This window comes from Musa acuminata, chromosome BXJ2-6, assembly GCF_036884655.1.
Source record: "Musa acuminata AAA Group cultivar baxijiao chromosome BXJ2-6, Cavendish_Baxijiao_AAA, whole genome shotgun sequence".
Taxonomy (NCBI): domain Eukaryota; kingdom Viridiplantae; phylum Streptophyta; class Magnoliopsida; order Zingiberales; family Musaceae; genus Musa; species Musa acuminata.
This window is the reverse complement of record NC_088343.1, coordinates 7,923,022-7,945,968: the sequence shown is the minus strand read 5'-3', so window position 1 is coordinate 7,945,968 and position 22,947 is coordinate 7,923,022. Positions and strand designations below refer to the sequence as shown.

Here is a 22,947-nt window from a genome sequence, read left to right as displayed (position 1 = left end):
TTTTGTAATCTCTTCTTGTATATATAAATTCATACTAATATTAATAAAATTTAGTTGCCATGGTATCAGAGCCATAATTGCTCCAAGGTGCTTTTTTTTGTTAATTTTTTGAAGGTAGTATTATAATTTCTATTGAATTTTATGCTTTAGCAAGCCTCTCTCTCTTGTAAGCTATTTCAGATTTTTATCATTTTCACTTTTCGACATAGTCGTAATGGTTCTTCAACTAGTTACTCATTTTATATCATCCCTAATTCTTTTATACTTGAAAATACTATTGTCTCTATTAACTTGCAGGCCAAGCTTTTCTTAAATTCACATTCATAAACTATACCTCTTTTATATACTTATTTTTTTTGTCTTTATGGTTTATATAGATGACACCATCATTTTACTCTTTATAAATGATTAGAGAGAATAATCTTGAAGTTATAAATCCTAAATATATTTTTTTGGATCCGTTAAGATCTATCTTCTTATAAGAGATATTAGTACGTCTCTCTCTCCTTAAATCATTCCCTACGTAATCTCTATAAAATTTTCTTATGAAGTTTGGTCCAAGCTTATAACAATGTGTATCAACCAATCTAGTGATTGCATAATGCAACTTTGAGAAACTATCTTTAATCTATTTTTGACTACAAATAGGCTATCTAAACTCAAGTGGATGCACTTGCTATGACTAATGTAATAAATCATTTTTCATGTAATAAATAGTTTTGGTTCAAATTATAAGGAGATTTTGGCTATAATTCATACTCATGATAGTCTTATATCTTTTGAAGAACTTCACAAGAGCTTTCTAACTATGAAAGTGTATCTTAAGGGAGAGTCATCACTTTTGATGTTGTTTCTATTATCATCAATTTTGCTAACAAAACTAATATTAGCAACAAAAGCATGATCCATAATCCAAATAATTATTCTGAAGGCAACATGTTTTGGAGACAACATTCACTAACGTCAACAATTTAACAATAGAGTCACATATCCAATATGTGACTTGCAAGAGCATGTTATTAATATCAATGCATGCATGCTCCTATTTGATGGATGTTTCAACCTTGATACCTAACTTATTCTACATCACCTACTCGCTTTTCATTACTACCACTATGTACTCACTTTGTTACACAATCTTTTCAACCTTTATTAAACTAACTTGTTAATTCTTAGCTTCTCATCATGCCATGTCTAATTTGAATAGCATATCTCTTTATTCAAATTATGATGGTTTAGATGATATCATGATGGGTGATAGTAAATGTCTCAAAATAACTCATACAAGTTTTGCAGAACTTTCCTCTTCCTTAAAATCCTTTTTACTTTCTAATGTTATTTGTGTTCCTCATATGAAAAAGAACATAATATTTATTCATAAATTATATTCTTCTAATAATATTTTTATTAAATTTTTACTCACTTCATTTGTTGTAAATGATCTAACACGGGAGCATATCTTTTGGAGGGGCCAAATAGAGACGGAGTCAATGAGTGGTGCACCATCCAAATTCATTCTGGTTTTGGCCACTATCAAGATTTCATTTCAAGAATGACATAATTGCTTAAGATATCCTTCTTTTAAGGATCTAATTATCTCGTATATGACATTTACTCGTTCAAACAATATAGATACAGTGAATAAATTATCTCAATTTATACGTAAGCCTATTTTCAATCATTAGACAATCATTAAATTTTTTTTTCAATACTTAAAGTGTATTATTTATCATGGTTTATTTCTTCAAAACAACTCTACATTTTTTGAAATCGATTAGACAGATAATAAAGATGACAAGACATCTACTAGTGCTTATATCATATTTTTTTTATCAATCCAATCTCTTGGAGTTTTAATAAATAACATCATATTATAAGATCTTCGACAGAGGTTGAATATCGAGCGATTGTTTATATAATTATTGAACTTTGTTAGATTCAATCATTATTATATAAACTATTTATCACAATATCTAATCCTCTTTCTATATATTATGGAAATGATCATTTTGGTGTCATCCATATGTTTTCATCGTACATGTTTGCAACGTTATGCCATCGCTCGAGAGTCAGTATAGCTTGGTCTTATGCCGAAAGCGCAAGGACGCTCACGTGGCTCTTTAGGAAAAGGAGACTAAGGGATTGAGGTCGGGTTGGGAGGCTGGTCTTAGGCTTTTGTTATGCCTTCATGGTTGATCCAAGGTGGAGCTTGATAGGTATTGTCCATACTATGATCCTGCATAATAGATCGATGTCGGGAGGGAGATTTCTCAACTGGACCCATTCGATGTTTAAATTAGTAAGTAGAGTTTTTGGTATCAAAAGATCCTCCTCCCTTCTAGGCTGGAAGGAGTTGATATTTATACCCGCGGAGGTGGGTCAATCATACGTGGGTTGTTAATGGTCATCGACCCTTCGTTCATCATAGTAACGTGACGCAGACTTATATGGTTCAGATGACACTGGTAAGCTCGTATGGCTTCGGATGCTATGGGGTCGGTTGTACGCTTTTTGTCACATTTATATTATTCCACGTCAGCTCATTGGTGGATATTATCTGTCGACATTCGGGTAGCGCTAAATTATTCCCTATCACGTGCAAGTAGTTAACATTGTCGAACCTCGGTTTGCACTTAGATGGTATGGCTAACTCATCCGGGTTAGGTAATATAAAATCAAGTGCCAAATGCCCATGCGGCGATGATGCCTTTCATCTCTTAGCCCTCATAGATTATGCTATTATACTTAAAGACACGATTGAAATATCAGGAACACGGCTTCTTACGCTTGTTGTCATTGGAAGTTGTATTGGGTCCGCAGGTGGGTCCCACAGGGGACCTCCCACCGCGAGGCAGTTATGTAGTGGCAAAATAATACGCAAGTAACAGAAAAAATACGAGTTTGTTCACGTATCTCTCATGCCCGCACCCGCGCCCGCGCCCGCGCGCCGCAACCGTCACGATACCAATCGGTGATTAGACGCTTATCCAACGGCCCAAATTTGGTGATGCTCGTATTATCGGTAAATATCCTTATCCACACCGCAGGAAATTACGATGAAGGCAACTGAATCCATTATCCAAATCAACGAGAAACAAATGCGAAATTCATTTCCCGCACCTCGGTCTAGGATGAACCCTCCCTCCCACCCATCTCGTGATTGGTCATATATGGGGCCCTTCCGAGTCCCACAGCGACGGCCAGGTGGCCACGACGTGTGAGTGACGCGAAACCCTGAACCGGCCGGGAGACCTGAAAGGCAACATATCTTTCACATATCGAGTCATCGGATCGTATCGCGGCGTTGATACGTTAATAAAACCCCCCGAACATGAACTCGAGCGAATCTCCCCACTTAAAGAGAGCGCATCGAAACGGAAGCTTTCAAGAAGAGTTCGAGGAAGACAAAGCGGAGGCGACCCTTCTCCGAGATCAACCTAGACTTCTTCTTCTTCTTCTTCTTTTCGGGTGCGCGCCTTCATCGCTTCGCTTCGCTTCGGTCCTCAGATCCCATGTTGTTTCCGCCTTTCCTCTTTAACCTTGTCTCCTTTCTTATTCTTGGTCGTCTGGTTTGCTAGGGTTTCAGTCCAAGTTAGCCACTCGCCAAGATGGTGATGAGCCAGCAAGCGATCCGCAGCGTCCTGGGGGTCATAGGTATTCATCCATCCATCAATTTCTCTAAACTTAAAAAGAACCCTAGTGATTTATTTTTGCTAATATTTTTCCCCTCCTAATTTTTCACCAACAAAGTCAATCTACAAGATTTTGATCGCGAAAACAGCGAGCTTTTGTCATATCTGAAATCACCGAATGATGTCCAAATAATCCCATCAAAGTTCGTTTCCTTATGTGCTGTTTACCTCTTTTGATTACAGGCAACATCATCTCCTTCGGCTTGTTCCTCTCCCCTGTGTAAGCTCTATATAATGCCTCCCTCTCCTTTTTTTGTTGTTGTCGAACTGTTCGTTTGGGCGGAACTTAAAAAGATGCGGTTGTGACGCTGCAACGCCCACAGGCCGACATTCATAAGAATAATCAAGAGAAAGGCGGTGGAGGATTTCTCTCCGATCCCCTACCTCGCGACAGTCCTCAATTGCATGTTCTGGGTGTTCTATGGCCTCCCCGTCGTCCACCCCAACAGCATCCTCGTCGTCACCATCAACGGCATCGGCCTCATCCTCGAGGCGATCTACCTCGTCATATTCTTCGTTTATGCTCCCCGCCAAGGCCGCGTACCCACAACATGACCCTTCTTTTCTTTTTCTATGCATTTCCGCCCCTTCTATAGTGACAATGACGAGGTATTTCTTTTGCCGATGGACGTACTTCAGTTGAAGGTGTCGAAGATATTGGCCGCAGAGGTGTCGTTCATGACGGTGGTGGTGGTGGTGGTGCTCCTGACAGCCCACACTCACGAGAAGCGGTCGCTCATCGTAGGGATCTTCGCTATCATTTTCGGCACGTGCATGTATGCTTCGCCTCTTTCGGTCATGGTAAGAAGTCCATAGCAATTCTAAACCTCATCTCTCTCTGCGTGAATCTTGATTTGAGTTATCGAGTATCTTTCTTCTGTCAATTCAATGCAATAAACAGCTTAGTTGTCGCCAATTATCCTGATAAAGATGATGATTTTTATGGAAAAGTAAGAATATAAACTAGATGAAGATAACATAATTGAATGTTTTGTGTGAAACCTCTCACGTGGACGAATCTCGTCGATCGGATGCGTGACCTGATTCATTTTAGCCCACATTAAAAGTTGATTGATTGAACGTCCATGTTCTTGGATTCTATGATGTCTCTCTTATCTAAAAATGGTCTTTATGATATGTACATGATGAATCGTGCAGAAAATGGTCATTCAGACCAAAAGCGTCCAGTACATGCCCTTTACCCTCTCTCTTGCTAGCTTCCTTAATGGTGTCGTCTGGACCAGCTATGCCTTCCTTCCATTCGACATCAACCTCGTGGTAAGCGCCTCGCTCCGACATGAATTTGACACTGTGATGTCCATGCTCCGGTGCAAGTTGATGTGATCGTCTTTTGTCTTCCGACGCAGATTCCCAATGGTTTGGGTGCTCTTTTCGGCTTGGCACAGTTGATTCTCTATGCATGCTACTACAAATCCACACCGAAAGCAGGCACCAAGGCTGAAGTTGAGCTGCCCACGGCTTCCAATGTCTAATTCTCGTACTCCTCTCGGGAATCAATGAAAACGTCTCGTTTCATTGTTATCTTAGGTTCATAAATTTGGATAGATGCTCGCTCTTATGTTGATCTGAGCAATGATTGTTTCTTGTTTCTTATTTGGTTTTATTTTTTGAGTTGAGATAAGAACATATGAAAGATACAAGAGATGCCTTCTTATGAAACGTCTATCATTAGAATACATTCTATAGAATACTGTATCATAGTGAAATTAAACAAAAAAGAGCATTAAATATAATTAAAATGACAAGGTTGTTAGTAAACCTGAGGAACGGAATTATGCTTGGATCAAACGGGGGGCAAACAACAATGAGTAACTGAAGTAAAGACTGGTAAGCAAAACAACCTGCCCTTACTCGACGTGCTGCCGCGCGTCACACGCTGAAACATCCTCTACCCGAGAATGGCATCAAGGCGTAAATAATAACAAGAGTTGGGGCGTTCAGAAACCGCCAAGCCTTCTTCCTATATAACCAACCCTCCATGCGAGTCAAAAGAGAGGAGAGAGCAAAGAAGAGGAAGGAGAGCGAGGGAACCCCGAGAAGAAGGATGAGACGACGCTCCTCCGCCGCCGCCGCCTACCTCATTTCAAAATCCACCTCGCCTTCTTCTTTTGGTTTTCCATCTTCATCGCTTTACTCCTCTTCGTGGATTTGGCGCTCTCTTTCCCTCTCCTCTTTGATCAGATTTCCGTTCTTTGTTTTGCTCATCCCGCTAGGTTGGGTTTTCGAGCTAGCTAGGCGCGACATGGCGACGATCGTACGCGACATCATGGGAATCGCAGGTATATATTCATATTTATTTATGTATCTAACTAACCCTAAGCCCAGTCTCTTCGATTCATGGTTATCCTTCGTTTCGGCTACTCTCTCTCTTTCTTGATGTTCTCTATTCTTTTAGGTGAATGATGAAGATTTCACTGATTAATCCAGAATCGCGTTGCCTGTCGATCTAAAATCACCAACAAATATTACGTTGATTTGCGATCTTGAAATAAACCCGACCAAATATTCCAATCGATTTTTCGTTCGGTAGATTTCAATTTTGGATGTGCTAATTGTTTCTTCTTTTCACAGGCAATGCCGTCTCCCTCGGTTTGTTCCTCTCCCGTGTGTAATCTCCTATGCCTCTTTCCGTTTCTCTCCGGGGTTTCGGTTCGAACCCAGAAAGTTCCGATTGCTATGTTTGGGCTGTGTTATTGTGATGCTTGCAGGCCGACGTTCAAGAACATAATAAAGAAAAAGGCGGTGGAGCAGTACCTCCCGATCCCCGAGCTCACGATACTCTTCAAGTGCATGCTCTGGGTGTTGTATGGCCTTCCCATCGTCCACCCCAACAGCTGCCTCGTGCTTACCAGCAACGCCATCGGTCTCTTCCTCCAGTCTGTCTACCTCACCATCTTCTTGATTTATGCTGCCCGCGAAATCCGCGTGTGTCTATGACCTTCCTTCCTTTTTCTACATATATCTATACCAGTTTTCCTGGATCTTTGGCATGACGATGATGGAGAATTTCTTTTGTGAATTAACGCTCATCAGCTGAAGGTGCTGAAGGTGTTGGCAGCAGAGTTGGTGGTCATGACGATGCTGGTAGTGGTGGTGCTACAGGTAGCACACACGCATGAGAAGAGGTCGCTCATAGTGGGGATCCCCTGTGTCATCTTTGGCTCGTGCATGTATGCGGCGCCGCTTGCATTTCTGGTAAGACCAGACTTTTCCTAACCGGGGAAGGACTGTGTTTTCTCATCTCAATATTTGATTCAAGCCATCAATGCTATCTCTAGCGCAAAAATATATAGCACATCAAATGCCACAAAATTAGCTATTAATTATGTATAGTAAATATCTGTTTCGATATTGTAAAACAGAAAAGAAATATGTATATTGGTAAAGAGGCTAATCAACGTTATGCATTGAGAAACATGTATAATTGTTCTCATGTTTTTTATAAATCGATGCCAATCTTTCAGTTTTCCAATTTTGTACCAATTTTGTAGAACTTTCTAGGTGCATTTTGGATGTGATGGCAGTCTTTCTAACTACATGTGTTCGATGTCACACATGAATTTGGTGAAAACATCTCTCTTCAAGCAGTGTTCCATTTGTCTCTGCTAGTCTAAACTTAAACGAAGATTGGATCATGTCCGTCTTCTGGGCTATTCTGACAACTCTCTCATCTTTAATGGGTTTATGTGAATCTGTCATGACCATCGTAGCAAATGCTGGCGACCGGACGTGACCCGCACGTATCCTTCGCTCTATATGCTACCTGCTGCCTTAATGACTTTTTCTGGATGAGATACGCCTGCCTGCCGCCTCTCGACTTCTTCGTCCTCGTAAGAGCCTTGATGACTGTATCATGGTTTCAATACTGAGATTAATGTGATGTGTTGTTGTATACTAAATGCAAGTTAACCTACTAATGTTTCGTTTGACAATGCAGATTACCAGTTATTTTGGTGCTGTTCTCAGCCTGGTACCACCGCAACTGTGGACTTGGTGCCTCATGGTTTTTTGCACCTACGACATGACAACTCTGAGTGAAGATCACAGATCCTCACCGCGGCTTCTACCATAAATACAAGTGAAAGTTCTTGGGACCCTTATGCAGATACGACATACGTTCGAAGTACTTGCTCGTAGAATACCTTCAATTTTGTAGAGAAGGGCAATCACGTAGGTTTCTGTTAGGATCAAACAAGATCAACCTCGCTTTGTAGCATATACGTCTGACCCTTACAAAAGAGTCTAGTAATGGAAGCCGGGGATGTGGAGATCATTTTTCCACAACCAGTTAACATCGTCTTAACATCCCCAGGGATCACTTTCGTCCAAATAATAAGATTTCAAGCAACACCAGAACCAAGGTGGTCATATGATTTTTCCCTCTCCTCTCCTCCCCTTCCCTATCCGTTCCAGTAAACAGTACGAACAGAATTTGCACCTGATTCCCGGAAAGAGAGGTCACGTGACTGTGAACACCACCAAGTTTTCAAGGCCGAGTCATCCTGTCCCATGTGCTCTTGTTTCCATAAAGTTGGTTCTTCGTTCAACGCTTCAAATTAGTTCTACGCTAGCAGAATCTTCTGGTTTTGAACCGATCAATCACTACGTATTCAGAAGGAAACATTTGACGGGAGAAAAAAAAAATCAAACAAAAACTCTACATGTTGTAGCAAAAAAAACAGAAAAAGAAGGGGATTTATTGAAGCGGAAGAGATTCAAATCAGAAGGGATGATGTGAGCGGCGGAGACCGGTCACTGGAGCGAACAACCCGAAGAGCTCTTGGCGGTACGGTAAGAACGACCGCCGCGGTGCCTTCAGCGCTTGCCCGTTTGGTCCCTTCCCATAGTACACCCGGTGGCCCGTGACCGCACCCGCCTGCGCCACCCGACTCGGTCTCTTCGCCGTCGCCGCTGCACCCTTAGTAGTGGAGTTTGCGATCTTCCCCTTTGCTGGCTGGGGCGATGGTGGCGCCGCCCCGAGGTACACGAACTTCTCCTTCCCGTCGCTCTGGCTCCGGCCGATCATCAGGTCCCGGAGACGAAACCGCAGCGACGACCCGGTGGAGGCGCTCTTCTTGCACTGGTCCGGCGCCCACACGCAGTACTCTCCGACAGCCTCGGGCTCCTCCGACGTCGAAGCCGACCGTGCTTCCCTCTCCTCGATCAGGAGCCGTCGGAGCGGAATTTGGTCGGCCATATCGTTGGCTTCCGCTGCCGCTTCTCTCTCCTCTGCGCCGGAGGAGGCAAGGAGGAGGTCGCGGTTGAAGACGGGGTAGGCGGGGACGATCCGGCCGCCAGAAAATATCTCGTCGGCGGTGATCGAGGGGGAGGCGTCCGGGTCCCTCACCACGAATGCGAACTCGAAGTCCTCGCTGGAGTCGTCGTCGGCGTCGTCCTCATCCGCCGCCTCTAGGAACTCGATGTGACGCGGAGGATCATGGTGGATGATGAAGCTACAGTCATCGACCGCCGGGACGTCAGCGGATGCGGCGCTGCCACCGAAGGTGAGGCAGGCCGCGAGGGATGGCTCGTCCGGGCGTTGTGTCGTCATCTCTCTTCTTTCGCTGTTTCGTTAGCTTCGTCGATGGGAAGGATGGCGTTTATAAAGACCGAGGGGTGTATTTGTCATGGAATGGAGCGAATCTGACATGAGCGCCGACGGTAAAAGAAACGCGTGAAGGCGTTTGAATTGAGGGCGACCGGCTTATGTTGACCACCGCGTCCGTCGTCTCCTTTCTCGAACAGGAAGTAGTAAGCGTTTACATTGGTAGCGAGCTCTCGCGCACGTGCAAAGCTTCTAGATGGTCAACGCGGTTCCCTTTGGTGGGGCCATCGACGTGGGATTTCTATGCGGATGCTGGATCGCCGTCCGTTTCAGATGCTTACGTCCTTGTGCGGGCGTGTGCGGTTTTCCGCGTTCGGGCTAAGTTTCCATTTCGCGAACGGTGGGCGCGCAGGAGATCAGACTGATATTACCGTCTGTCTTGGCCCAAAACATCTTGGGCCATAGATCTTGCATAGGCCCAGTTCCATCGAATGAGGCCCACCCGACGGGCCGAAACGCTTGCCTCCGCCTGACCCATAAAAGATCGGGTACGATCACCGATAGGTGAGCGTACAGTCAACCAGTCGGATGACAAAATAGGGCCGAATTTTTTTTTTGGGGGCTCAGAGCATTCAATAGCCACGTATTATTCTCACCTCCGGTCGCTGGAATCTTGTAGATGTGATGGATCATCTGACGTGCTGTGAATCATAATGCATCTCTACTGCATCGCACGACGGCACCGTCGATCCAAAGGTTTAGGCTTCTGTGACTGCCCCTTGCTTCCTCGCATCTCGTGATATCGCCTTTCGTCATCGTCTGTCTTCCAATGAACTGCTGCATCATGTCTTATCATTTCGTATCCCCTCGTATGGCGCCGTACATACTCCTCTCGTGTCGAGAAGCTAGCTACGCCCCTTCTTCTCTTTTCATGCGTGGGTCTACGAATCAAACGCATCATATCTAAATCAATGTACTAATTAAACATAGGAGATCAAAACAAGATGACAATGCACTAATTGAATATATGAGATTTAAACCAGGATGGGGCTACTACTGAGTACAATGCATGTGATTTAAGCCTAGATGGCTCATACCCAATAATCATGATTCAGCCGGCCCGATATATGTAGAGTGGGTAGGAGTACCTTCGTGTGAGTTTATCGCCCACCAGTCTGATGATAAAGTGGGCCAAATTTTTTTTTTCGGTCTAAAACTCTTTAATTTTCAGTTCCTTATTCTCACTGTGGTGACCAGACTCTACGGACATATTTATATGGGCCTATCATTTCAAAACGTTCCACCGAGCCCGGCCTTACACATAACCAATAGGAATCGACACCTCTGGTCAGCTTATCAGTTCCCAGTCCGATGACAAAGTGGCCCAAAAACAATTATTTTAGCGTCAAATCCTTCAAGGTGGTCATTCTTATTCTCACTGGAAGTGATCGGAATCTTACGTTTTTCGGAGGGCCGGTTGCTTACGCCACTCCTAAAGCATCGTGTCATTCGCCTCTTCGTTGCCACCGCCCTCTCTGTGCCGCACTGGATCTCCACGCCTATCGCCACCTGCTCCCGTGCGACCTCTCCCGAATCCCTTTCTATCTCTCGATACCCGAATACGATGCGTCTGTCAACATCAGTCATCGCAACGGGGGGTTGACCTCCACCTTTTGCCGCCACCCTCCACCGCCTTTGTCATCCGCCGGACGCCACTATGTCCGTCTGTCGACCACGATCGTCGTTCTGCCGGTGATGGCATCAAGCTCGGAGGACGAGAGTGCTATCGGTGCCGTGGCCCAGTGGGCTCCAGGCCAATGATCACGACCTGGTCGGGTGCAACAATGTTAAGTACGAGAACCGTCAGCTAGACTTACCGCCTACCAATACGATGATATAAAGCCTCAAAAAAAAAATTTTGGGCCTCAAAACCATAAAGTTTTCGCTTCTTCTTCTGACCGGTGGTGATGGGAATCCATATCAAAATATGCATATGATTTTTAGAGGGCTTCTGAAAATGACACGTGTCTATCTGCGACTTGTAAAGCATCACCTGCACGAGCTCTCGCGCACGTGCAAAGCTTCTAGATCGTCAACGCGGTTCCCTTTGGTGGGGCCATCGACGTGGGATTTCTATGCGGATGCTGGATCGCCGTCCGTTTCAGATGCATACGTCCTTGTGCGGTTTTCCGCGTTCGGGCCAAGTATCCATTTCGCGAATGGTGGGCGCGCACGAGACTAGACGGAGATTACCGTCTGTATCTCCGATAGCAAGGTTGGCAAAGCATCTTGGGCCATAAGAGCTTGTGGCGGCCCAGTTCTACTGATTGAGGCCCTCCCGACGGCCCAAAACGCTTGCATCCGCCCGACCCATAAAAGATAAGGTACGATCACCGATTGTGAGCGTACCGTCAACCAGTCGGATGACAAAATAGGCCCGAATTTTTTGTTTGGGGGCTCCGGAGCCTTCAATAGTCGTGTCTTATTCTCACCTCCGGTCACTAGAATCTTGTAGATGTGATAGGTCATCTGACGCGTAGCGAATCATAATGCATCACTATCGCTGCTGGGAGCAAGGTTTGCCGTACCGGACTGTACCGCCCGGTACGGGCGGTACGTACCGGTCCGACAGGCCAGCGGTACGCGGACCGCTCCGTACCGTACCGACACTGTAGCAGTATACAGTAACACTGTAGCAGTGTACAGTAACACTGTAGCAGTGTACAGTGCTCGGTACGCGTGAGTGTACCGCTCGGTACACCTGGGTGTACCGAGCGGTATACCGTACCGTACCGGTACCGAGCCCGGGTCGAAACGCCGGTACGGTACGGTACGGCGAACCTTGGCTGGGAGGATGAGACCAAAGGGCGGTGGCGCCACATCCGTGGACCATATGCTAGGTAGTAATCATTTAGTGACCACCACCGGGTTTGGGGTGTCCTCGGAAGTCAGTTGTGCAAGCGGAAATGAGAAGCATCAACCTGTTAGTGCGTTGCCAACCCCTCTTAAACATACAATATGTATATACATACACAACTCTGGTTAAAACACCTAATGTGCCAGATGTGATTCACGTCTACCTCTCATAGCCACCAGTTGATTTGCCTTTTTTCCCAATATCCAGTGCAGCAATACCCCTTGCTATTAACAAAAGGGCGCTTGGTTTGTTGGCCAGTAGGTTACTTAGATCGGATTTAGATACAAACCCCTAGTGCCGTGAATGGATTTACGATCCGAAAAGGTAAATGTTGCAACCGCAGACCTGGTTACAAGTTAAGATTAGAATGAGAAAAATCCTCCATATCACATGAATTTATTAATTAGCTTTCGTTCCAAAGCTTAACCCTTTTTTCATCTCGACATCCAGAGCGCCACCTCAAAGTAAAACCCCACCGGACAGCACATGAAGTTGACAACACCATATTTCCGTCGTTAAAGCTCATTATTTACAACTGCTACGGCGGTAGCAGCAAGGAAGACCATACTTGAGAAAAGCAGCTCTGTTGTATATATGATAAGATGAGTGTTGTAGTACTTCATATATTAATTCAATCAAATCATGTTTGTTGCTTAAACCAAAATCATGTAAAAGCAATCACGTCGGACCGACCACCAGTCCCGGCAATGTGTTTGCCAGCTTGTATAGCTTAACCTCTATTTGTTTGACTACAACAGCAGCGTTCACCATATCAATGGGCAATGAGTTCAGCTGATATAGAAAATTTTCAATGAGCACTAGTTAATCCCAAGTGCAAACTTGACCACAGTAACAAACATAGAAAAATAATCCACATAAATGCAACATAGCAGATAGAGATTTCCTTCAAGATGGTTACTAAAGCAGGATCGAAGATGATGGAGGAACCATCTGCAGAGGCGGTCATCTGTTCTAATGACCATACTTCTGAAACTCCCACTCGCTGTTATCTGCAGATGTACAAAGTTTTTGTCAGCCACATGATGTACGATTGCAGGAGTTCAATTTGTGGGGGCATATCAAAACAATGGATACCCAAAGGACAAACTTGACGAGTCTTGAGCCAGCGACTGATACAATGGAAATGGAAGGCATGATTACAGACACCTGTTTCAAGCAAAGCATGTCAATTGCAGTCGATCAATAAATCACTATTTGGATACAATGTGTGTATAGGCATTTTGCTCAACAACTCGAACTCCACCTTAATAAAGTGTGTGCTCTTTTTTTCCAGTCATGCATTGATATATTATTTCATCAGAAAACAAATATAAGCTTATACTAAACATATGTAAAATATATGCAAAAACTCCCACGTATCCACATGCACTCGTATCGACAACATACACACATGTAATTTTATTGATCAAACCAGGGTATTCTGCTGCGACCACTCACTTTCTCTGGTTTCAATAAATCTAGGACCCTAAACAAATTCGACCAGATATAACGAGAATGAAGCAAAGTTTGATTGAGCTAAACATGCAAATCAGCTGCATTAACTTACAAAGTTTAGAAAAAAAAGCAAAATTAAAACCAACGTGCCAAAATGACAACTATGTAGATGTATTTGTGGCATTTGTGACATTATATGTATATGCAGTCCGCTGACATGTTCACATAAGGTCATGTGGTCTCCATACATGGTTCATTGGATATATGAAATCTCATGAACTGCATAAGCATGAAAATGCAGTTGTATATAGAATTTAAATTCATCCTCTTTAGTATTATTTAATCTATTATCGTTATTATTTGGTATTAAATACATGATTCATGTTGATATGACCGAGAGCTTCTACCTTTCTTATGGCATCTAACTTAAATAGCTACATCCAACATATGCGTTATGCAATACCTTGACCATCCACATATTGCAACTGCTTTTCAGAACATCAATCCAAACACAATCACGATTTAAATAAAATACTTCAGGTTTCTCAGTGTTCTATCTAAACAGAAGCAAAATACTTCACATCCAGAGTATGAATTCCCTTTTTCGCAAAAGACAAAATTTCCATAAATTTAGATATTGCTTATCTTTAAGTAGCACCACTTTAATCAGTAAATCGTAGTTGATTTCTTACAGATGATACCGAAGTTTGCAAAACAGATATCATTGCCTATGAATCAGTGACACAGCATTCAGACCTAAGAATAACACTAATTGCCAACATCACCACCAGTACATGTGTTGAGACAAATATATACACATTGACAGACTTAAGCTATGCAAAGAAACCAGTGATCTGCACTACCACTCGAGCAACAAGAACGGAAAAATCACAAGGACAAGATGCATCACACGGTCAGTTGTTAACCGAATTCTAATAAAAGAGAAGAACATTTCATACGGTTACCCAAAACAAAAAAGAAAGAAAGAAAGAAAGAAAGAAAACCCTAAAATCAACACGAGTAGCTTAAATCTGTGATATATATATGATACATACCCCAAGCCACCGTGCACTCTTCACTAGTCGCACTAGCCTGGTTAGCCTGGCATTCGATGCCTGCAAAAAAACATGAACGTCGAAACCCCTCATAAAACAAAGAGATCGGGAACCGCAACCCTCATATACACAAGAACAAGACAGAGAAAATTAAGAAGCCACAGTAGGGTAAAGATAGCTCACACAGGTCCATGATGTGGTTCCTACAAATAGCACAGTTATCCACCACGATATCTGCCGCGATTCCATCAAATCGATTCGTCAATCGAAGAGATCCAGGGAAAGAAGAAACAGATAACAGACCTTAAAAGAAGAAAATTCAGACCAGCTGCTACGAGGGTTTGTCGATCGGGCACATACCCCAGGCCCAAAGGGCGACAGCATTCCACTTCTTGATCTCGAACCTCTTCGGCTTCTTCGAGGAGGAGGACGCCGTCGCTGACGGCCCAGCAGCGCTGCTAGACCCCTCGCCGGCCGGAAGCATATTGATATCCGTGTCGAGGGAAGCCATGGATCGAAGAGAAGAGGAGCGTTAGGAGACGGCGAAGAGGAGGGGCGACGGCGATCGGCGTAACCTCTCCTCCTATTGTTTATACGGCCCACAACGGATGGACAAGATCTCGGGTTCGATCAGCCGCCGTTACCCTGGTCGATCCAAACTTGAATTATTTAGCAGACTAGGCTCAGCCCATCTTAGATAGTATGGGCCGAAACCCAAAGGAACTCACAGAAGGGTTTGTGCTCTTCATTGACAGGAGCCGTGAGGTAAATTTGTTGGTTATTGATTGCTGGTCTCTTCATCGCTTGTCCCACCACCCTATCTCGTTCTAAACCCAAACGCCAGGTAGATTACATACAAATCAGTTCTTTTGGATAAGAGAAAGGGTACTGCTTAGGACACAGGGCTTGCTCCACTGTTCCGTTAGATCCATAACACAATCCAAACACCGGAAGGCCTTTTGCCATCATTCTCTCTCCTTCCTCACTCGTCTCACGGCCGTCTCTATTTATGCCGCCTCGATCACCGGCCATTCCTCCGCTTGCAGCGTGCACACCGATGATCCCAGCGACAACCCTGTCCCCAGCACTACAACGATCAACCTCTCGTTGAAAAACTGGTCACCGAAGAAGGGCCATGTGACCATGGGCACGCCCGCGATCACGGCCTCTAGGCTCGAGTTCCAACAGCAGTGCGTCAGGAAACCATCCCACGGCCTCTCCTAAAACTATTGTATGTGGGATGCAGGGTACGAAGCTTAGGATAGCATTTCCAGAAAACTACGATGAGGAAAGCAATTTTCCAAAATAAGTTGCAAACGGCTATATGAAAACTCCATTCTCAATAAGCATGCCAAAATTATTATCCAAAGCGAGAAAACAACAGCAGTAGTGAGGAAGAAATAGATTTGCTACAGAATTTTCATATCCACAACGATCATTTCATAGGCTAATTATAATCACCCATGGCATGCATTAAAAGGTATACACTTCCTCTGTAAACTCCCTTCATCAGACAGGACACAATTTCTTAATGTACGGACATATCTGATCTATTTTTTCCCCCCTCTTGTTACGTACTCATAATAAAAAGGATTATTATTGGATAAATATGAATATAATCATGTATAAATATACAACTGCAGCATTGTAGCAGACTAAGATAGGACAGTTCTCTAGATAGTTTAAGAGTCTGACAACTAGAAATTTATTTAAACAATTTTTTTCATAGAAAGCTTTAATGCTCAATATAAGAACAGACATAGAAAGCAAAACATAGATCAGAATTTGGAATTGTACTGTAAAAAATGGGGAGATAAGGACCTTTATAATTTCCCGGATTATTAAAAAGACTCCAACATGAGCTGTTTGTCATAATCTTTTCCCATTTCAATTGAACATAGAAAGCAACTGCTATGATACACCAGTTCAGATCCATCATCCATCCAACTCTTGTAATAGAGAGAAGGTGAGCAAGAGGATAATGGACATATATTAAATTCTTCACTTTGATGATCAAGAAAGATTGGCACCAAAATATGCTTCAAGGATAATGGACATCCAAATGGCAAGACTGTTTTACAATGCTCCTCGAAGGTGGAAATGCATAGGAATTGTGTGCTTTTCTCACAACCAAGCTGCCCAACCTGGAAACATGTGACACAATCGGTCCATGTCTATTGCATCCTGTATGAGTTGCTGGACCTGAAAAGCCGCAATAAACAACAGACACATGGTTACAGAGACAGATTTGTCTATTATATGTGTAAGCGTCCTACTTGAGCAATAGTATTAACTAAATAGCATGAACATAATGGACTGTTTAACCACACGTTTAGGCTTAAATCCTCAAAAGACACCAGTTCTGATAGCAGTTTGGAAGTTCTACAATGACAGTTTTCTTTGTCTCCTTAGCATACAAGTTCATTGATTTTTCAGGTTTCCAAGGGTACCAACATTTCTCGAAGACACCTAAGGGTGGACATCATCCCTTATGCCTGGTGACAGGTTTTGGGATAGTTTTGTTATCTATATGGGAAATTTTATGAGGAAGGATATCCTGGATTTTCAGGGATTCTACTGTAATGCTGAAGAGCTTTTTAAAACTGCAAAAGAAAGCAGATACTTAGGTCCAATTTGTGCTTACCAATGGAGGATTAATGTTCCAAAGAAGAAAATGAAATGTTCTCCTTTTGTGCTTACCAATTAGGTAACATTACCATCACAGATCATCTCAGTATTTCACCAATCATAAATGTGTATGGTGATAGTCTAAAAAGTTTCTCCTCTTGTGAAATTTATTCCAAAAATAGAAGTTGCACTAATTAGTCCACTATTAATTGTCTTGAACAGTTATCAAAATACTTCGAACTTGAACAAGTAGTATGCTGTAGACTGCATTTTACTGCTGGCATTGAACAAATTATGTAAAAGCATTTTGAATTCAAACAGGCCGTCTGCTTGATGGTGAAACACGACAAAAAAAAAATAAAATCCAATTCCAACTAAGCTTAAAGATAATAAAGTTCATGAATTTTTTATTTTCAAACATGCAAATTCAACATGCAAATTCAAAAGGGTATCTATGATTAAAGCTAACCAAAGCATATTCACATAAATAAAATTACCTGCCCCTGCACACTTCTGATTTCACCTGCTTCATAGCCATCTAATTTTTCTTTAACTCTGAGTGTAGCACGAGCTGCATCTTTGTTTCCTTCACAAGCATCTTGTGAACTCTCCAAACATGCATCTATACCATCATCAGTTTCCTGAAAGAAATAAAGATCAAAGGTTGTGCATGTTGCAATCATTGTGATAGAGAAATTAGTGTAAGTCATAAGAACCATATTAACAAAAATATAATGTAGGTTTTTCCTATAATCTTTTGCTATCAACTTAAGTTTTACCAGCTTGAAGGCAGTCAAAATGTTCATTAGAACTTGATTTATTGCAAGGCAACAAACATAGATGAAAGTTCATGTCCGATATAAAATGTTGAGAGAAGCAATAACATGGAATCTCTCATATGAATCAATGTTTATGCTAGTCAGCAACAAAAACACAAAAATATCTACATTCAAAATAATATAAAAAATTATAATAAAAATCAGTTTTGATAATAGAATTGAAGAAAACAACATGGCCAGCATACCTTCTGCCGCTGCAAAGCTTTCAAGGGAGAGAGAGCCCATTTATACAGAGGATCATGGATGAAAACCTGCAATAGCCACAGTAAGTTATAAAAAGAAAGAAGAGGACAAAATCTAATTACAGTGACAGCATGATGGAAGCATGATCATCAATAGTATCATGCACGAAGGCATGACAACAAAACCAACAGACGAGGGAGATGTGGTTTAATACTTCAATTATAGTCAGCAGTGCTTCCTTGTTTGTTCTCATGACGGAGAGAGTTTCTTCGCAACATCTTCTGAAAACACCCTCAACACCGGTAACACCCATGCCATCTATGATGTCTCTGGTCAGTCTAAAAGGAACCTGCATAAAAGTCATGCTTTGAAACAAATGCAAAAAGAAATTTGTAATTACATAAAGCACCTTCTTTAACAACTAAAATTGAAAAGGTAGACAAACCCTCTCCGGTGTTTTAAGCATAAGTCCCTGCTCAAAGGCAACACCAAGATCAATGTGTACCACCTCAGCTGTTTCTTGATCGATAAGAATATTCATTGAATGCCGATCTCCAAGTCCTACAATGTAACCTACCTGAAAGGAAATTTGTTTGCGGAGCTATATGACAGTTGCAGATATATTATTAAATAATCAGTTTCTAAACATCACTTGGAAACAGGTAAAGGCATGTTATGATATATTATTAATGTATCATCTACCCATTTATACAGACCATTGAACTAGCTGCAACACTTCTTGTATAAGACAGTCTGCTCTGAAACCAATCTGCAGGTTGCAAGAATTTCTCCAAAAAGAAATAGTGCATAACAGGCCTGCTCAAATGGAAAGCAAGAGTACTGTTTAGTATAAATTGTTGTGGATGGGAGCAATGCAAGTCACCATCATGGCGCTAGCACAGGTCCACAATTAAAGAAGGCAAGGGTTTTGGCAAGTGCTAGGTGCCAATGCTGGTTTTTTATTTGCATTCTAAGCCATGCACAACCACTGAAATTAGTTTCAGTTATAAATAACCAAGTAAACAAATATTTATCAAACCTGAAATTGTCACAGATTTTCAAAAAGGCCTTCCTCTTGTCCTTCTCCTGTTAAGAGAATCAATCTTAAGACAATAAAGCAAAGAAAAAAAAACACTATATTGAGAAAAAAGAGCACATATCCACTTTTGGAATTATACCACTACAAAATCAGTAAGTACAATGTTCTACATGCATCAAAATTTGCTAGGTATGCAACCAAATATGCCAGCAGATGTGAACTTACGTTGGTCATGTACTCCCTACATCGAAGAAATGACCAATCACCTACTCCATATCGACCATGTGCTCCTCCGTTTCTTGCACTAGATAGGCACATGTGAAATATTGAAGCATATGAAACATCATAGTTATTCACAATAAAGCAACATGAGCAAGATAGCAAACCTTCCTAAAAGGTATTCACCAAGCGGAATAGTACGATCAACCCATTCAAGTACACCAGCACTTGGTGTAAATGGAACGACCTGCAAATGTAGATAGTCCATGTATGATAAATCAATGTGCACATCAAAAATCTGAGAACATTTTGAGTAACAAAAGACTCAAACAGCCAAGAGGGAGAAAGGGAGGAAGAATCATGCACAATTATCAAACCTGTAAGGAAAGCATTTTTGAACAACAAACCACACAAGAAAAGAACTAAAGAGCAAAAGATTGAAAGAACAAAAAAGTGATGCATTCACATTGGAAAAAAAGAAACACCACCATGACTAGAGACATAAAATATAATTTAACTAAAAATAGAAAAGGAAAAGAAAATTTGGTTAATGTGTTCCATAAAAGGACCATAAGAGTGAATAGCACACAATACTTATGATGCTAAAATAGGGGACCTTAGCTAATAGTTTGCTGAACATAGGAAAGCAGATTGCTAGGAAATACTTATGATTACTTGATCTGTAAGACTGCTTGCAGAACAAAACCTGACAATGTTACACAAAATTGACTAGGATGCAAGAATATGAAGATGGATCATGATACCTTGTATGTACGTATTCTTAGCCTTCTTTTCCATGTATCTCTATGATTCTGCAGGAAGTTGTTTACCAAACCAAAAAATTGTTCCATAACCTGAAAAAGATTGGTACAAACCATCAACAGTTTTTAGGCTTCTTTGAAAATCCAGTGTTTCATGAACTCCAAAGGTCCATCAACAAAATTGTTTTTTAAGAGATTTATTCAGAGAAAATATGGTGACAGCATTGAATCTTTGTGTTTGGTCAATAAAAGCATGACAATCTCATACAAACAGGGATATTTAACATTGAAAGTCAATGGGTCAGCCACAGAATCATGAGTACACAAAATCCATCAAATTTATAGTGAATAGTTGAAGAATCATATTTCTCATCTAGATTGATTTGTAAATCAAATTGAAGAGGACTACAAGTTTAAAGGTGAGGAGTCCAAGAAATCCAGTGGCTTCTCTGTTATCTTATTCTTTTAGGCAAAAAGGTACAGAGGGAATCTCTATTTCATAAATAATATAAAACAAACATTAGAAATCAGGGACATGGGGTTGGTTAGGAGATCTGATGCAAAAGTTGGGGAAAATAGACAAACGGAGATGAACAGACTGGAGTCCTTGTAATCCTGAAGCGAAAAAAAACAATGAGGTACCATCTCAATGAAGAACAGAAGCTACAGAGGAGTGATCCAAATTTCGGCATTTAAGTGCTCGACATAAATCTTACTCTTAAGGACCAAACATAACCAAAATGGTATTTTTAATGGGACTGTGGTCTTGTAGATGTTGGGAGACCAAGGATAATGGAGGTAACATGGGTTGCAAACAACTATATTCAAATAAATATTTTGCTATAAATTTGAGAGAAAAAGTTTGTGCAATTATACAGCATCTTGTCGCAGGTCATCATTTCCAGATTTTGCAAGTTGGCGATATATCTGACCATCTGAGCCAAGGCACTCAACCACTTTGGGAGCATTTATGCCATTCATTACCCTGAAAATATTTATAAAACAACTACTTAACCCTCTGAAAGGTTGCCACAGAAGTAGAAACAACGTATGAAACATACATGATAGAATCAGCTAGACTCCGAAAATGCGGAAAAGAACCTTCCCGATATTGGCAACTAGGATCAACAGGAACAGTGGCCGTGACAACTGGTACCTGAACAAATGAAGACCACACAGTGACAAAAATGAGTACACTTTAATTGAATCTAAAATGAAACAAGGCCATACTAGCAAAAGTGAGTTGCTCTTTAATTGGATCTATAGAAGTATGAAAAAAACAAAGCTATACGCCATCATTTACGAGCTCAAATATATTGAAACGATCTTCTGCGTACAAATAACTACTAAATAGTTCTTTATCCATACACCAAATATCTTTTTAATTCATACAATCTAGTAAAATAAGCTAGTCCTCCAAACTATCTGTTCATCTCTCAGACTCTTCTAAACCTCAATAGGTATACCAAAAGTTTTAAGTTTTGGTCCCATATCGGTTTTGATAATCGACTGAGCTGGTATGATACTGATGCACTGGACGATGTACTGACCCATATTGCATCGGTCCGATAATGATCCTTGCTCATAGAGTATTTGAAACCATGGGTATACAATCAGAACATGCAGTCTTGTTACATTGTCATCCACTTCAAAGAATAGTTTACCTTATTCGCTCTAGTTCTACAAAGAAATCTATGATTTCTAAGTTTACCATTATTGTTTATTATTAAAGCTAAGTTATCTTGCAGTCTTGTTAGACTATCATCCACTAAATATTTTTACCTTATTTGCTCTAGTTTTACGAACAAATCTATGATTTGTAAGCTTACTATTATTGTTTATTTCTAAAGCTATGTTATCCACAAAATATTTGTTAAATAATTTATAAAAATAATTTATCCACAAAAGGTTACCTAAATCTATGTTCTTCTCTTTTTCAACTTGAGCAATCCAAAAGATGCCCTTTCTGCCTTCCTCAATACCCAAGTTACTGTGGAACTTATCACAAACATTATATTTTGCGACACTAAAGATTCGTTTTTGCCTCTTTTGCTACAATTTCCCCAAAAAAAACTCAGTTTTACACTTTATCAATCTTTTAAGCATGAACTTCTTATAGTGATTGCTTTTTGAACTTCCTCACAGCATTACCAGTTTTCTCTTGAAGAACCTCCTAGTCACCACCCTAATCTTAGTAGCCATCAAAGATTACATGGTATCGATATTTTTCCCATCCAAATTTAAAACCTCCTCTTTGTCCAGCTTAATTTTAAAATGCCTTGCATTATTATCTTTAACTTCCACCATCTAGTTCTAGTAAAACTACTTACTATCTTTATAAGCCTTATTTCTCTGTATACAACATTCCATGTACGACAGACACTAAGGACATCGTTGCTCCCATTGTTTTTTGCGTACACACTAAATCTCTGTAAGGAGGTGATGGCAGAAGATAGAAAAAAATTCTTCCTTAACACAATATAAGAAAAGTCCATTTATATCTGAGGGTCTCATCACTTTAGTATCATCCCAAATTGGTAGAGAAATGCATGGAGGGGAGAGAGACAGATATAACGTTGTAAGCAAAGTCCAG

General features: G+C 41.4%; 5 protein-coding genes and 1 long non-coding RNA gene across 15 annotated transcripts in view; 3 read left to right on the top strand and 3 right to left on the bottom strand.

Annotated features, from left to right (window-relative positions):
- The first annotated feature begins 3,608 nt into the window (after positions 1-3,608).
- LOC103988302 (bidirectional sugar transporter SWEET6a-like) lies at positions 3,609-5,185 on the top strand. Its single transcript, XM_009406849.2, has 6 exons — positions 3,609-3,654; positions 3,876-3,912; positions 4,016-4,232; positions 4,332-4,493; positions 4,851-4,970; positions 5,060-5,185. Exons 1-6 carry the CDS (start codon positions 3,609-3,611, stop codon positions 5,183-5,185), a joined length of 708 nt encoding a protein of 235 aa, XP_009405124.2.
- Positions 5,186-5,745: 560 nt separating this feature from the next.
- Positions 5,746-6,318, top strand: LOC135616008 (uncharacterized). Its single transcript, XR_010488242.1, has 3 exons — positions 5,746-5,824; positions 5,927-5,992; positions 6,285-6,318. It is a non-coding gene; the product is annotated as an uncharacterized LOC135616008 (long non-coding RNA).
- Positions 6,319-6,389: 71 nt separating this feature from the next.
- Positions 6,390-7,785, top strand: LOC135613771 (bidirectional sugar transporter SWEET6b-like). The gene is made up of 4 exons (XM_065110809.1): positions 6,390-6,638; positions 6,747-6,908; positions 7,424-7,543; positions 7,651-7,785. The coding sequence occupies exons 1-4, from the start codon at positions 6,390-6,392 to the stop codon at positions 7,783-7,785; spliced, it is 666 nt and encodes a 221-aa protein (XP_064966881.1).
- A 496-nt stretch (positions 7,786-8,281) lies between these two features.
- LOC103987361 (uncharacterized) lies at positions 8,282-9,305 on the bottom strand. Its single transcript, XM_009405646.3, has one exon. It carries the CDS (start codon positions 9,262-9,264, stop codon positions 8,434-8,436), a length of 831 nt encoding a protein of 276 aa, XP_009403921.2. The 5' UTR covers positions 9,265-9,305; the 3' UTR covers positions 8,282-8,433.
- Positions 9,306-12,973: 3,668 nt separating this feature from the next.
- On the bottom strand, positions 12,974-15,320 carry LOC135614588 (RING-box protein 1a-like). Its single transcript, XM_065112106.1, has 5 exons — positions 15,046-15,320; positions 14,869-14,919; positions 14,686-14,745; positions 13,271-13,342; positions 12,974-13,185 (listed from the first exon to the last, which is right to left on the bottom strand). The coding sequence occupies exons 1-5, from the start codon at positions 15,194-15,196 to the stop codon at positions 13,148-13,150; spliced, it is 372 nt and encodes a 123-aa protein (XP_064968178.1). The 5' UTR covers positions 15,197-15,320; the 3' UTR covers positions 12,974-13,147.
- Positions 15,321-16,488: 1,168 nt separating this feature from the next.
- Positions 16,489-22,947, bottom strand: part of LOC135582627 (serine/threonine-protein kinase ATM-like) — a 67,924-nt gene continuing 61,465 nt past the window's right edge. For 9 of the 10 annotated variants that reach the window (XM_065112097.1, XM_065112100.1, XM_065112099.1 and 6 more), the window contains 12 exons: positions 21,416-21,510; positions 21,231-21,339; positions 20,358-20,447; positions 19,761-19,840; positions 19,600-19,678; positions 19,375-19,421; positions 19,052-19,151; positions 18,781-18,912; positions 18,550-18,684; positions 18,338-18,403; positions 17,811-17,954; positions 16,489-16,887 (listed from right to left, as the gene is read on the bottom strand). In XM_065112097.1, coding sequence (XP_064968169.1) covers positions 16,810-16,887; positions 17,811-17,954; positions 18,338-18,403; positions 18,550-18,684; positions 18,781-18,912; positions 19,052-19,151; positions 19,375-19,421; positions 19,600-19,678; positions 19,761-19,840; positions 20,358-20,447; positions 21,231-21,339; positions 21,416-21,510 — 1,155 coding nt within the window. In that variant the 3' untranslated portion in view covers positions 16,489-16,809. Of the gene's footprint in view, positions 16,888-17,810; positions 17,955-18,337; positions 18,404-18,549; positions 18,685-18,780; positions 18,913-19,051; positions 19,152-19,374; positions 19,422-19,599; positions 19,679-19,760; positions 19,841-20,357; positions 20,448-21,230; positions 21,340-21,415; positions 21,511-22,947 lie in introns of those variants that run through there. The other variant, XR_010487601.1, reaches the window with a different exon arrangement.

What these genes read in the sequence shown, in the direction of transcription:
- LOC103988302 (XM_009406849.2), top strand. Translation starts at nt 3,609, where the DNA reads ATGGTGATGAGCCAGCAAGCGATCCGCAGCGTCCTGGGGGTCATAG. An exon ending in CAGCGTCCTGGGGGTCATAG is followed by an intron (nt 3,655 to 3,875) that starts GTATTCATCCAT and finishes TTTTGATTACAG; the next exon opens with GCAACATCATCTCCTTCGGC. An exon ending in ATGCTCCCCGCCAAGGCCGC is followed by an intron (nt 4,233 to 4,331) that starts GTACCCACAACA and finishes GACGTACTTCAG; the next exon opens with TTGAAGGTGTCGAAGATATT.
- LOC135613771 (XM_065110809.1), top strand. Translation starts at nt 6,390, where the DNA reads ATGTTTGGGCTGTGTTATTGTGATGCTTGCAGGCCGACGTTCAAGAAC. An exon ending in ATGCTGCCCGCGAAATCCGC is followed by an intron (nt 6,639 to 6,746) that starts GTGTGTCTATGA and finishes AACGCTCATCAG; the next exon opens with CTGAAGGTGCTGAAGGTGTT. An exon ending in CGGCGCCGCTTGCATTTCTG is followed by an intron (nt 6,909 to 7,423) that starts GTAAGACCAGAC and finishes TGACCATCGTAG; the next exon opens with CAAATGCTGGCGACCGGACG.
- LOC103987361 (XM_009405646.3), bottom strand. Translation starts at nt 9,264, where the DNA reads ATGACGACACAACGCCCGGACGAGCCATCCCTCGCGGCCTGCCTCACC.
- LOC135614588 (XM_065112106.1), bottom strand. Translation starts at nt 15,196, where the DNA reads ATGGCTTCCCTCGACACGGATATCAATATGCTTCCGGCCGGCGAGGGG. An exon ending in TGTCGCCCTTTGGGCCTGGG is followed by an intron (nt 14,920 to 15,045) that starts GTATGTGCCCGA and finishes GAATCGCGGCAG; the next exon opens with ATATCGTGGTGGATAACTGT. An exon ending in TCGTCAAGTTTGTCCTTTGG is followed by an intron (nt 13,186 to 13,270) that starts GTATCCATTGTT and finishes GTACATCTGCAG; the next exon opens with ATAACAGCGAGTGGGAGTTT.